Below are 14,915 nucleotides of genomic sequence, written 5' to 3'. Positions count from 1 at the left end.
GGATATGCTCGGCGAAATGGCTATCAATGCGTTCCCTACGAGACTCTAATTATCGCCTACACTTTGAACACGGCCAACCTGAATCCTATAGGCAGTGAGTGTCTAAATTTATAGAGAATTGCGACAGAATCACATCTTTGTAGACACTGCAACATCAGCAACCCCTCATCGAATTACTACCCCCATAAATGCCCCCCTCCCCTCCATCCCTTCCCCCGCTTGCTACCCATTACCGTGACGCGTTAACCACGTCAGAACCGTAATTACCTCGATAGCGAAACCAACAAAATACTTAAATGCGAGGAATCGGGGGTAATTCGTCACAATGGCAGGCCACTCTCGAGGCGAGAGGGAGAGTACTTGATTTCAACGCCTCGCTGGAAGCAACTGTGTCAATGGCTTAGTTGTATTTTTAAGGTGTCGGCGGTTGTTTGTTGGCTTTGGACTACATGTCAGTCCTAAAAACGTTGCTTTTCCTCCTTTTAGCATTCTTTCATTTTTTTTTTTTTTTTGGGGGGGAGGGGGTTGGCGGTTGTGAATTGGATATGTGAGAAGGTAATAAATTGCATTGCCTCGAATGATGTTCAACCTAAGACTAGCCATGACTTTTTAAAGTTTTATTTTTGCTTTTCTAAAACAAAACAAAACACATGGGGAATATAGTGGCAATTCAAATGAATAAAGCTATAAGAGAGAAACAGGTAAGCGTCGCCACAGTCCCCTCAGACTACGAGGGCTGGCTGAAGTACCCATGGGGCGCCACCTACGTTGACTCAGTGACATCCAATGGTCATGACCCTACTCGAAATCAGCCTGATTCTAGAGCGGACTTTCACCAATCTTGTCGCGTTGGACACATTACACTCTCATGTATACCTTGAAGCATCTGTTGGGACAGATTCATACGTGTAATAAACACCACTGGGAGCGTTAAAATCAAGAATGTCAGATTGTGTGGAAAATTTGACGTCATCACTGACGTTATCTCATCCCGGCCCTCATTAACCTATCTCTCTTCCCGCATTTCCCCCTTCTTTCTTGCTGTCTCTATTTTTTCTCCACTCTTTGTGTACTATATCTCCATGTCTCTATTTACCCTTCTGTGTTTTTTCTATCTCTTGTATCATACCTTTTCTTCTACCTATGTTCTTTAACCCTTTGAGTGCTTCTAGTGCAGATTGGCAGAGAAAAACCTCACAGCATTATGTACGCTGTCCAAAGTTACTGGAGAGATTACAGCTGTTTTACTGATGCGTCTGTTTAATCCGGTGAAGTGTTTGATAAAATACAATTTAACTAAAGTTGTGCTTAAGAGAGACTTCATCATTTTGATAATATATGCTGTCCTTTTATCATGGTTGATATTATCTTCCACTTTCAAGTAGGGGAGAGTGAGTGGACTTTTTCTAATATTTTTTTTTTTTTGTGTGTGTAAGCGTATCCAAGGACATTGACAATCAAGGAAGTGTTCAAGTAGTGTAGTTGTGTCTGTGAGGGTGAGATTGATTCAGTGAAGATCAAACAGAATATCTTTCAGATCTACCACACATATGCTCCATGTTAGTACTGCTAGTGAGAACCCTTCCCCAGGTCAAAGGTAAAGATTTGAAGATATGTTTTGTTGTCCTTTTTTTTTTACACATACCCTTTCTGTTCTGCCAACTCTCTCAGTTTTTCTTTCTTCTTTATTTCCATTCCAACCCCCCTCCTGCCTTTCATGGCACATGATGAATAACCTTCCCGTTTTATTTATCTATGTTAAATAAATCATAATTTTATTCATTTTCATGAGGATCGCGATCTGTTCATATCTACTGCTGATAAGAAACCGAAGAATGCTAATGCTTTGTTCCTGCTGCTCACTGAAGGAAAAAAAAAAAAAAAAAAAAAAAAAACCGCGCAATGGATGCAGTGTTTTATCCCACCTTCACCTCATCACTTGCATGGGCTGAACTGGAAATGACGAGAAGTTGTTCATTGGGTATGTAAAATAGTATCTCAGCGAGGCAATGGCCATCAGATTCACTATCCCAACGCCTATTGGGAAGACATCCACGTTCGACATGCAAAAGGTTTTGGACGCAGATACAATAATCCGGATGTTACATAACATCGCTAACAGCTGCGTGAGTCCGGGTAATGAAGCGTTTTAATGGCTGTGGTATCATCAGCCAAGTGTGCCTGACTTTTTTCAGCATTTTTATTATCATATCCACGATATTGCCAGAAACCCTTTCACACACACGGACCATAAGAGAGTCCCATTCCGTTAAACGCCTACGTTCAGAAATAATTGCTCCGGACATGACTTTGTTACAGGGTCTCCTGTACGCCTTTTACCTGAAAAATAAACTTTGATCTGTCAAAGTATCTGATTGCAATTGATTACCGGTAACCGCTTGATTTTCCAGACTGATTTGATTATTGATAAATATCCTGATTTTTATTGTCATCATTATGTTTTCATCATCATCATAATAATAATAACAACCAGTAAAGTAGAGGTAGTCGTATCATCATCGAAACATCTCTGCCTACCGTCGATCTCCTTCCGACTCTCCTCCTGAACTCCCTGGCGTTGTCGTTCGGCGTCAGGCAGTCGACCACGGGCAGGAGGACGTGTCCGATGGCACTTGTGGTGCAGGCCCCGTTGTTGCACAGGTCGTCCGACTCGTAGACGGAGATCCGGACGGCCACGTTCTCGGCGCTCTTCGTCCGGTCGAGCGGGAAGACGACCGTGTCGTCGAAGACGGGATTGAGCGAGGGCTTGGCGGCTTTCGACTTGTGCATGTGTTTGCAGTCGGGAAGAAGGCAGGACGCGACCACGGGGTCGTAGGAGACATTTTCGCGCTGTCCCTTCGAAGGCAGATCCTCAATCGACTGGAGGTGAAGGTACAACCTGATGAGAGACGAGAAATTGAGGTATACGTATATTACATACGAGCTATGCAGAATGTGTGTGTGCTTTTTATTTTGAGCGAAGTTTTACTTTGCCTTACAATTTTCATAAAACGTACCATCAAATGCATTATCGCAAATAGTCGTGTAAGAGTTAAAATGACATTATAGCGCCTGTAACCTAGGGCCAAACAAATTTACGCTTCAGAAGAGCCGATTTTTTTTCTTCTCTCTCTCCTTGTGCTTTCTACACAGAAACCACCTGCGGGGGAAAATATGAAATGTCAACATTCAGCTCCGGTTAAAATGTAAACCCTTGCCGTGATGACTGCTTGAGCATATGATGGAAAGTTCCCTTACGACTAGGAATATTAGATTTTTTTTTTTTCGAAGACGCAGAGCCGTGTAAATTTCACACCAAGTCTTGTCATCCATTAACATCAAAAGCCAGACCCGCAGAGTATACTACAAATGTAACATATGACAGAGAGAGGAAGACAGACAGACAGACAAACACACAGATACACAGACACACAGACCCACAGAGAGGGAAGTAGAACAACGCTGTATAACATGTGACGCACAAGATTTCTGATCGACCTTCAAACATCTCTCAACCTCAGTTTGAAATTAAACAATCTGTGCGATCCTAATATTTAATGTTTTCATATAACCCGATGTAGTGGGTTAAAAAAAGAATTTTACGCCTTAAAGGGATGGTATAGTTTTGGTTGAGATGAGGATTCAGATTTTAACCTTTTACAAGATAATGAGAAACTACTTATACGAAATGTAAAGGAGTATACAATTCTAAGAGGAATTCAAAGTTTACTTGATCAGAGTTAGTTTGGAAATGGCTGAGATATCCAGACACAAAGAGGTTCTAATAAAAGGTAGGTCCCACCATTTATTAGGACCACTTTGTTTTACTTTGTTTTTGGATATCTCAGCTATTTCAAACCCAATTTTTATCAAATAATGTTTGAATTCCTATTAGAATTATATTATGCTCTTTCATATTTCATATAAGTGGTCTCTAATTACCTCGTGAAAAGTTAAAACCTGAAGCCCCATCTCAACCAAATCTATATCATTCCTTTAAAGCTAACAGTCATCGCAAATCGAGCTGCTGGGATGACGCCAGGCGCGGTAACTGAGTTTGGTACATCAAAATTTATGCTAATTAATGAATAAAGTGGGGAGGCGGGTGTTAGAAACAACAAGAACAACATCAGTAACAGTAAATAAACAAAAGTGGAGTTTCTTCGTCATCCATTCTCAAGTCATCGTTACTATTGCACTCTGATTGGTCCGTATATTTATCTCCAGGCACCGAACCAACACTACGGGCATAAGACGCGCCACATCATCACTGTTTGACAAGAAAATTTACCTCCGCGTGTGAGTCAGAAGAGGCGTAAACAAGTTCACGAAGAAAAAAAAAAAACCCGAGACAAATAAACAACAAACTTCCCGACGAAAACAGAAACAGAAACAGAAACAAAAACCAACGATGCAATGGCAAACTAAGCAAGCACCCATCAAAAAAGGAGAGAAAAACCTTGCAAAGCAGACAAAATAAAACAAACGAGAAAATATTCACAAATCATGACTGCTCAGCTGATCAATAGTCACTCCATTATACCTGCTTTGAGAGAACGTAAGTATGGCTCTTTAGTCACGTAATTCTGATATAAATTTCCTGCCGTCTCTCTTACCCGAGAAACTTCTCCTATCTCTTACCGCATAAAGGCATTTTATTCCCTCCTAAAATTCATGAGGAAATGCACTCATTCTCGATGGAAAAAAAAAGAGAAAGGGATGAGTTATCAACTTCAATACTTTTGACAACAGCGATTGTGACCTAAGGATGTAATATCTATGCAAATTGAAGAAGCCTAAAACATAAAAAAAGAATGTTAGATCTGAACGCCCACTAGCTCATGCGCAAATGTGTAACATGAAGTGTGTGTAGCACCTGTCGGAGGGGGACTCTTCAATTATTGATCTGCCCATCACTGATGTGTCAAGATTAAGAGAGAGCGAGATATACAGAGAGAAGAAACATAGTCACCAAGGAATGTTATTACCAAGCAAGCGTGAAGTCAATGGCAAAACACCCACATAACAGTTGAAGAGAAGTGCTGCAATGATATTGAACTCTACGCATGGACGACATCGTATGATTCTTCGTGTCACTACAAAAACAACAGCAGCAACAACCTGAGAAGTTTAATAAAACTGGGACACAAGAAGTGGCAATGACCATGGAAATTGACATTGACTATGCATGCATATAAAAAGTGTCATTAAGGAGCAGTTTTGGTCCAGTGGTTATAACCATGAACTCACAGGCACGAGGTCACTGGTGCGAGTCTTCTGGCAGCGGTAGTTATGCCCCTGTGTAATGGTAGGCAAGCCACGAATCGGCCATTGGTAGCTGATCATAGAACATTTCCGTGTGGCTATCATATCTTGTGCCACTTTCGGAATCGTGAATATAATCGTTGGGTAGTCGTGGTGATTTTTTTTCAGATCTTGAAGTGAGTCGTTGATCGTATAGTCAAGTTTTGGACGGTTCAAAATTGTCAACGACCAATGCGATTTGCCACCACTGACTTCGATATCTGCTAACATTACCGCGGCTACTCCACGATATGGACCACGATTTCAAAAGTGGCCCAAATTGTGATAGACATACACAAAAAATTCTATACTATCACCTACTAATGGTCAATTGTGAAATGCGAAGCAGATCGCACGTCGATGGGAACCCAGAATCATTCGCGAGGAACTTCATCCTTTGGTCTTGTTCTTCGAAGGCGACTCGAAATCAAGGTTACGAGAATGACGCAGTGAGAAGCATGGGCCATTTTGACCTTCCAGGTAAAGGTCAGAGTTTGGTCTTGTTTCTGATTGTTTGTCGGTGTCGATGGCCCCTTATGATGATAACTGATATTTCAAGACTATTTCTGTGATGCAGACTGTTTTCGCTCAAACTTTAGTGGGCATGTTCCTCTTCTCCTCTGTTTCCATAGCCCCCCCCCCTTTTAATGGGGGAGGGGGGGGGGGGAGGAGCACCTTTTTTGACAACGTACTTATTGAGGTGCAAGATTTCTGTCTATTCAGTTTTGTCTTTGACACATCTTAGTACCAAGAGAGAAAGGAGGGTATGCTTCAAGATAAGCCTAGTTTCTTTGAACATGCTATCAATTCTGTGACCGTAAAGAATCAACTAGCAAAAAAAAAAAAAAAAAAAGTGTTACGCAAGTTCAGTTATCATATGCTCCATTGAGTGTACTGAAACATGCACAGTTTGCCTTATTGAACCGTGTATAAGGGGTTGTAAAATATCATGGTCTGTTAGCACCATTTCATGTGCAGCAAAAAACGACCCGAATGTATGAGTTTACGAGACGTGCTCACAGCGTAATAAGGGCATCGTGATGGCAGCATGAAAACATGGACATCATTTCAAAATTCTCTTCCGTGGTGCGGTAACTCTCAGGGTCTCAGCCTAATCACAGGTTCCACTGCGTGGCTAAATCTGCCGGACCAACAAGCCAATATCTATCCGGGAACCGCGGCGCAGTTGGTCACTAATGAGTAAGGGCGGCATCCTTGAGGATGTGGTTCCGGCCTAAATATTACCAGCTTGACCTATATCAAGCCCATGTCGGCGATAAACTCAAAAAGGAAGTAGGCCGCCATCTTCCGCTGTAGCCTTGATATGTAAACTGACTGTCTAACTTTGTGATGCAACTAAATGTTAATGCTAACAACTAAAATAATTGATATTCATAATGACGACAGTGATAATGGTAATAAAAAGTATTGATACTCCTCCCGAAAACAATGACAATAATGATAACGCTACGAATGAAAATGACAATAATAACAATGATGATGTCGTTATCACTTCGAAACCACATGATATTTCACCATTCTTACAATACATTCTGATAGGTGTTAATCCATTGCACGTATCACCTGATTTGAAATGTTATGGTACGCAAGAAATACACTAATTTGCGGGACAGTAAATTTATCTGTATGAAGTGTATCTCATCTAGTATCAATATTACTATTCCTGTATTCTGCAACAAATTTTGGCTAGAGGTGCAATTTCACTCCTTTTTTAAACAGCACTCATTCATGTATTAAGAAAAGAAAAAGCCACACATTTTTTCTTGAGCGATCGTAAATCTATCTTATTTGCATTGCATTCATTCAGATAACAATGTCAAATTGTCATTCAGCGTTATCCAGCTCCTGATTAATATGGAAGATAAATGTTCGGCGAGTGTGTGCGTGTTTTTCTTTGCCATACATCATTCCCTCTTGATCATACTATACCCCTAGTATGTCTGCCTCGCGGCTCCGGTGTTGAAAGCATCTTATCTCGCCAATTTGAGCCGGCTAGTCATCATAATTCATATTCGCAGACGACTGAACCAGATAACGTCGTATATCCGCTCTCTGGTGAAGCTGGCAACACGCTGAACAGCCCTACACATGTCGCGTCCCCGGGCCATGAAGAGGCGAGGGAGAAGGGTATTAGACGTAAGCATATCAGGGACTGAAAAACACGGGCAAGAGAGATATAGATGGAGAAATGGGTATAGATCATACAGAGAAAGAAAGATAGGGGCGAAGGAGGGAGAGAAGGAGGCAGGGAAAGGGGGAGCATACGTGGAGGTGAGGATGGTGGTAAAAAAAGGACTTGGTGTAAAGTTTGGTTCACAAAAAACCACGGAGAGACTACTAAGTAAGTTGGAAGGCGAGGGATTGCATCACATGATCCTACTGGAGTATAGTGACCAAAACAGAGAACAGGACAGATATAAAAGCGGAGATGGAAATTGGACGAAAAAAAAAAAGATGAATGCAGGGACAAATTTAGAGGAAAGCACGAAACACGAAACACGCCGGAAATCGCTGTAAGAAATGGGAACATGTAGTTGATATTCAATTGGAAATTGATTAAAGGATGCATGTCCCAATAAACTCTTCTCTCTTTAAAGTTAGTGAATGAAAACAGAAACACACACACACACACACACACACACACACACACACACACACACATATATATATATATATATATATATATATATATATATATATATATATATATATATATATGTATATATATTACGAAGCGTTTCGTGATTTCCAAACAGCCTATATCTGTACGTGGTGGTTTTCTTACCTTTATTTCAATCAGCCGTTAAGGAGCAGCTAATGACACTATTCTGTTGCAGTTTCTGTAGCCTCTAGCATATTACTATTCCACTCTATAAGAAGCTTTTCATGTACCATCTAATGTAATCATTATTCATATTCTTGTGGTGACTAACATAGATACAATGCAAGAGATATATGACAATGTTACCTCGTGTAGAGCGAGTTTGGAAAAAAAGACTCTTCATGTTAGATTTGTTAGAACTATGACACTATAAACGTGAGCAAATTTGTAATGCATTGTAAATTTTCCCTTGGACTTGTATCAACAAAAACGTGCCATTTGAAATAAAATCAGATTTGAATTAGTTGTTGTTTTTTTCTTTTTTTCCAAACGTCTTGGCGAGAATTTACGGTAAAGTCAAGTTCAATTTAATGAAGGAACAAATTCAGGTTTTATTGAAACTGCTTTCATTATATGCTTTTATTTTTAACTTGCACAAAGAAGAATTTGAAAATTATCTGCGGTCTATTGCTGAAATGCAAATAATTAAGACACAAATAAAACTCAAGTATGTTTATTCAACTGTATACATTTTCTTTAATCCGATAACGTTGAAATGTGCATTGAGCCTGTAGGTTAAATGTATTTAAAAAAAGGATTAATGTTGTAAAAAAAATTCATCAAACCACTAAGACATGGGGAAAGGGAGGGGGATGGAGGAGAGAGAAGATGTAGATAGTAACAGAAAAAGAGATATGATAAACCTTTTTTAAAGAGTTACGTATAGAGCAAGTCTGACGGGTGTCATGACCACCGCGAATAGTGGCCACGAGCTTGCGTTCTCTAGAAATTATGAGGCGAGGGAAGAAGACAGGGATAGAAGAAATTAATGCATTAATGCATAGGAGGTAGAGAAAAAGAGCGAGATAGGAAGGGAAGAGAGGGAGGGAGGGAAGGAGGGGGGGGGGGAGAGGGAGCACTATAAAACTTTGAAGATGAAGACGGTGGGTGATCAAGAGCGTAATGAAATATCTACGTCACCGTTATCATCCGCTCTGCTCACTGTGGGGAAAACGAAAACAACTCCGCATCAACGGGCATAGCCGCAGATATATATACTCGGAAAAACCTGATCGTCCAGTTCTCGCGGCCCTTCCAATATCTCCTATACACTTTATATGCACGCTAGTCTTATCACGTTTCACAGTATGTTGTAAATCTCCACATTTCATCATCTATCTTTCTTCTATTTCTCCTCTTCTACTCTTCCTCTTCCTCCTCCTCTTCTTACTCCTCCTCCTCCTTCTGATTCTTCTTCGACTCCTCTCCCTTTTCCTTTTTGAATATGTGTCTGTCTGTCTCTGTGTCTGTTAAACTACCAAATTGTTTGTTTTTAACACATCAGATGCAAAGTTCGACCAACTCGGAGGCTCTTTTAGAGGTAGAGACACTTTCAACACCGATAACATCTGTCTTTGAGACTTGTCGTCGATATTCACTTGTTTTTTCGCTTCTATCATCTGAGATATGTAAAATGCTGGCTCTGCAATCAAATTGTGATAAGTTTGCTCCTCTTCGAAATTCAACCTGACATTTACGTGTTCGGCGGGAAGTAAACATCTCCCTGGGTTGGCTAGTTTCTTTGTTTGTTTGTTTATGTTTTTTTTTTTCTTCGACAAAAATAGTCATCATGGATATAATCACGGTGAAATTGAGTGCACATGCATACGTCATACGTGCATACGTGTGATACTAAGCTGTGATCCTTTCGTAATCAAGTACTCTGCACAGACCATGCAGACAATGAAATAAAACTTAACGCGTGAAATATAAACCATCTGGGGGGGGGGGGGAGGCGGGAAGATTCATGGCCATGGTTAACTCTATTCCTTTGGGGTTCTTCCCGTTTCTATTTAAGCTGAATTCAATCAATACGGACAATCAGCATAAGTTAGAGACCGAATCTGGCATATTTTTACAATCTTTATTGGGTTACCCCAGATGTATCACCGGCGGGATAGCGCGTAACGCGGAGAGCTGATGTTTGCTGCGGACAAACATTCGCCAAAGACAGAAGGTAATCGAACACCGTTCTCAGTACAAGGGACTATGAGCGGGTATATGATGAACTCTTTGGATCAGGTTGTTTTGCAACAGGTATACCCAGCGAAGTCGACAAAGATTTAGATCTTTAATTCTTTGAATAATCATTGACATAGCCAGCGGCGGGAGAGAGAGGGGGATACGGGGGGGGGGGGGTTTAAAGATACTGCGTAAAATGGTTAGGCGATCACACAGGCGTCATCATGAATAATCCTCCACTGCGCCGAATTTAGAGCTGAATTTCATCGTGTTGTTGCATTTGCTGCTGTTGTTTTGTTGATGATTGTCACCTCTCAGAAATGGCAGGATTCTAATGATCTTCTGTCGTGCATTTCTTTCACACTTTACATGTTCTCAGCTCAGAATGCGTATCGTAAACATTGAGATATATTCCAAGAAAAAATTACCGGTTGATTTGTCCCCCATAGGCGACTATTGCTAGTGCAGACAACAACATCGGATTTAAGATCGCAAAATCAAACTTGGGTGAATTAACCTTTTGATCTGTTCAGGGTGACTTCTGTAGGTAATCCTTATCGTCAATTGTGATGGAAAAGCATGCGGAATCATCACTTTATCCCCCCCCCCCCCCCTTTCCCGGAACGGTGAAACACAATGACTGAAAGAAAAAGGAGCTGCTACATAGTTATATATGTACTTGCTGAACATGCCATGTTCAATTTGCGCTTGGTACATCAGCGTCACCCGGAATCTCTAAGGACGGACGTGGTTCATTCAACCTACCGTGTCCAGAGTGATAAATTCTGGCGTGAGCGTAAATTTAGAGTGGATCGCAATTTTGGAGAACATTTCTCTCTTTTCTTATACAATTTATTTTTTTCTAGTCATTTTTTTTTTTTTTCGGGGGGGGGGGGTGAAACGTCTAGCAAAAACGAATGACTGAAATCATTGGAAGGCTTCCACAACCAGGAAAAGCAGGGAACGCCCTCTACGATAGCTATCACTACAGGGTTCGATACACGGCAGGCATCTGTGGGTGACCTCCTATATGTCACTAGTTTAAGTGAAACCTGACATGTCCTGTTGCGAGTAAATAAAGCGTATCCTGAAAAATGAATTGGATGTGATATATATACAAATTTCTTCAATATATTGCTGGAAGGAAATGCATGCAGTGCGGACACGACGAATGAGACAATGCTACAATTGCCTTTCCCCCAGCGCCGTATTGTTTTATTACACTTTGCACTTTGTCATAAATGGTATCAACAGCCAAAATACCAGGTATTTTGCCCGGAACTTGCCTGTCATACAAACATCAAAATGTTCTCACTCTAATCCATTACTTAGTAAATTGTATTTGTTATAACAATAAATAAATCAAATAGCGCACAAACAGCTCGTGGGGGTGACATTGAAGTCATTCGGCCCGTTGGCTTTTGCAATAATTATTTGATTTACGAGAAATTATTATTAACGGTGGGATTGTGTGGAGCTGAAACACTTTCAAGGAAACATGCTCCCCGTGGAATGACTTGTCTACCTCACGAGGAGAGATGTAACGACCGCGAGACGGTTCGTGTCACCTTGCAGGTTGCAAGGCGAAGGTTCGTTTGATGATACTCAGTGGCAATGGAGCGTGTCGGGTAATTAAGAATGGTAGAATGACGGCGGGACGAGTGAGCACGGCCCCCCTCCCCGCCTTGCCTTCCTTATGCGCCGGGCTATCAAGGCACGCTTGACGTGCTCGCGTAATGGCAAGGGACTTATTTTATGCCTGCTCCTTCACGGACCGCGAGCACAACATAAGTGATGTGTACGCATGACTTGGCTTCCCCTGCGAAATAACAGAATGAAAAAAAAAAAAAAAACGATGAAAGAACCTCTCTTGAGGTATGGGGAGGCAGACAGCACCAATAATATTGAAGTTTTATATTTTGATGAATTGCATTCATATTTGATGCCGGCCGTGTGACGCGTTATCACTTTTGACAGGCGGGCCTGTGGAGAATTAGGCACAGAAATGTCAAACGGATGCGCTGAGTGCCTGGACAAGCGATTTTTAATGCGTCCGACTCGGAAACATTGCCATCATAACGTCACTTATACTCTCCTCAACTAATCGACTGCCGGACCAACGAACAGCTACTTACAATATCTTTCAGAATCCCTCTCCCTCTTAAAGCTCTTTCTTCGTCTCACTCTGTCTGTCTGTCTGTCTGTTTATATGATATAAGATTATACATGCATAATAATTCTCTCGCTCACGAGGACGAGTCCCGAGTATACTCGGGCAAGAGTCTATGAGAAATGCGTGTTGTAGCAAAATCAAACCGTCCTCAACGGGTTAAGCGTTGGGTTGTTTCTTTTCTGAGGACCACGCCCCTCAGAAAATAGTGTTATTCCTGTTACCTCGGTATGAAAAAAATATGAACTAGAGGCTCTTAATGTAGGGTATGTTTTGTTTGTATTTAGTTCATATGTATTTACATTTCAATACCGTGAGTATGACCAAATAGGAAAGACTGAAAATAATCGTGCGATGATAATAGTTTTCTTCACGTGGTTGTGGTGAAGGGTTTTAAGCGGTGTCGGTAATGATTTTTACGAAGGCGAAAGATCAGGAGAACACAATGTGGACTTTAGACTTATAATTTGTATAGGCATTCCAGGAAGCCGTATTGCAAGTTGGCAAATCGACAGGATTCGTAATGTGCGCGCAGTAAATTTGATGCACATTGTCACTGACACCGACAAATTATGCACGGTTGTGGTTGTTATTGTCTTTTTATACCATTGTCTTTTTCTTCTCCGCTCTTCCTCACTCAAGCAGTGAGAGGGAGAGAAAAAAAAACACAAAACAAAACAAAACAAAACAACATACAGAAACGGGATATAGTCGTCTACAGAATGGAGGTCATATTGCGTCTCAGCAATATCGTTGGAAGTTTCATAATGACTGTCTACTATGGGCGTCATATTCGTGGGCTGCGAGGATAATCAATTTTGGCGCGCGGAAGCTTTTCCTCGGGGAGAAATATTACACAGGTCGACACGGTGGCTTGGGCGAAAAACCGCTATTTATAATCATCGGAGAGAGAGTCTAATTTCGACCAGTTATACAACAGCCACAATAAACAAGGCAATTGGGATAATCAGTTGAGAACAACAGTGGTGGTGTTTTTTAATCGCATTATTCTTAGTTATTTTCATAGATTTGACCCTCGTATTATTCAACCTACGGCAACCTCGTTCCCTTTCATCATTCACTTCACCCACGATTTCCGTCCCTCCTCTCTATCTATCCATCTATCTATCTATTTATTTATTTATCTATCTATCTATCTATCCATCTATCTATCTATCTATCTATTAATTATACCTATCTATCTAGCCATCTATCTATCTATCAATATCTATCTATCTATCTATCTATCTATCTATCTATCTATCTATCTATCTATCTATTATACCTATCTATCTATCCATTTATCTATCTATTAATCTATCTATCTATCCAGCTATATATCTATCTATCCATCTATCTATCTATCTATCTATCTATTATACCTACCTTTCTATATATCTATCTATCCATCTATGTTTCTATCTATTTATCTATCTATCTCTCCCTTTCTGTCCCTTTGTTATTGTCTGTGCGTTACTTAGTCTGGCTGAAGCTCCTGTCTCTAAGCATCCTCATCCAATTTCCATTACTAATCGTTTCAACGTTTCAAGATAGCCATCGCTGTTTAATTGAAGTCGAGTCCACGCGCATAAAATATCATTATAATATACCTCACGTATTATACACCGAGCTCGGATCTATACCACCACCTGTCTCTCTTTCTCTATATTTCTCTCACTCTTTTCCGTAATATACAAACGAATACATCCAAAAACAAACAAAAAAAAATAACGCGTCGAATCAAGCACATTCATGAAGTATTGTCATTCATCGGTATCTCTGCATATCCCTGTCCTCCTCTTCCTCTCCTTTTCTGTCCTTTGACCTCCTGTTTATTCTTTCAACGAATATAATGTAAGAGAGCTGCTTTGTTTCTGTCTGTGCGTGCGTCTGTGTGTGTATGATTTGTTTTATGTTCCCTCTGTTTCCCTCGAAATACGTCTTATTGTTTCGTTTGACTATTACTACTATCGTCTACTCACGAGGGGACTGCATTCTAGGCCTTTTAGCAGTTTCGTCCATTTCCGACATCTTTTTCTTGCTCATTGATACGATTCAGTTACAGTTTGCCATGTATTTCTTTAAACTACATGTATGTTTTGTCTTATTGTGAAAGAAAAAAAATGATCTGCATTAATTTCATTGGGATGTGCAAAAGTCACATTGTACTCATTTTCTTAATGTAAATGTCATTTTTATTGTATACATTTGTCGGAAATGAAATGAAAATAAAATGAAATAAATACTAGTAAACACATACCCAGACACACGTACCCAGACATTAACTATTTATTCTATCTCCATCATGTCTAATCATGTCTAATATATTTCTTATTTGCTGGATTTCTGCCCATCTTCGTAGGCGTATTCATCAAATCCCACTATTACGTGAGCAATGGAAGGTCACATTAATTCTAAGGACTATTGTCTTCAAATTAGAGCAAATTCTCCAAGTTTGCCGAAAGGAGAAACGGCTGCCGCAGACAACCCGTCACTTTAATATGATTTAATGTCGTGTTGAAAACATAGCAAGAAGAACCATACACAACATGGAATCATTCTAGAGATCAAATACAT

At 40.4% G+C, this 14,915-nt stretch overlaps 1 protein-coding gene across 1 annotated transcript in view; it reads right to left on the bottom strand.

The window, feature by feature from the left end:
• Positions 1 to 1,935: 1,935 nt before the first annotated feature.
• Positions 1,936 to 14,915, bottom strand: part of LOC140228879 (uncharacterized) — a 54,256-nt gene continuing 41,276 nt past the window's right edge. The window contains exons 3-4 of the mRNA XM_072309148.1: positions 2,539 to 2,899; positions 1,936 to 1,953 (exon numbers count right to left, since the gene is read on the bottom strand). Coding sequence (XP_072165249.1) covers positions 1,936 to 1,953; positions 2,539 to 2,899 — 379 coding nt within the window. The remainder of the gene's footprint in view (positions 1,954 to 2,538; positions 2,900 to 14,915) is intronic.

The sequence above is a fragment of the Diadema setosum genome, chromosome 5, assembly GCF_964275005.1.
Source record: "Diadema setosum chromosome 5, eeDiaSeto1, whole genome shotgun sequence".
NCBI classification, from domain to species: Eukaryota; Metazoa; Echinodermata; class Echinoidea; order Diadematoida; family Diadematidae; genus Diadema; species Diadema setosum.
The sequence above is the reverse complement of the archived record's forward strand: the minus strand, read 5'-3'. Positions and strand labels throughout refer to the sequence as shown.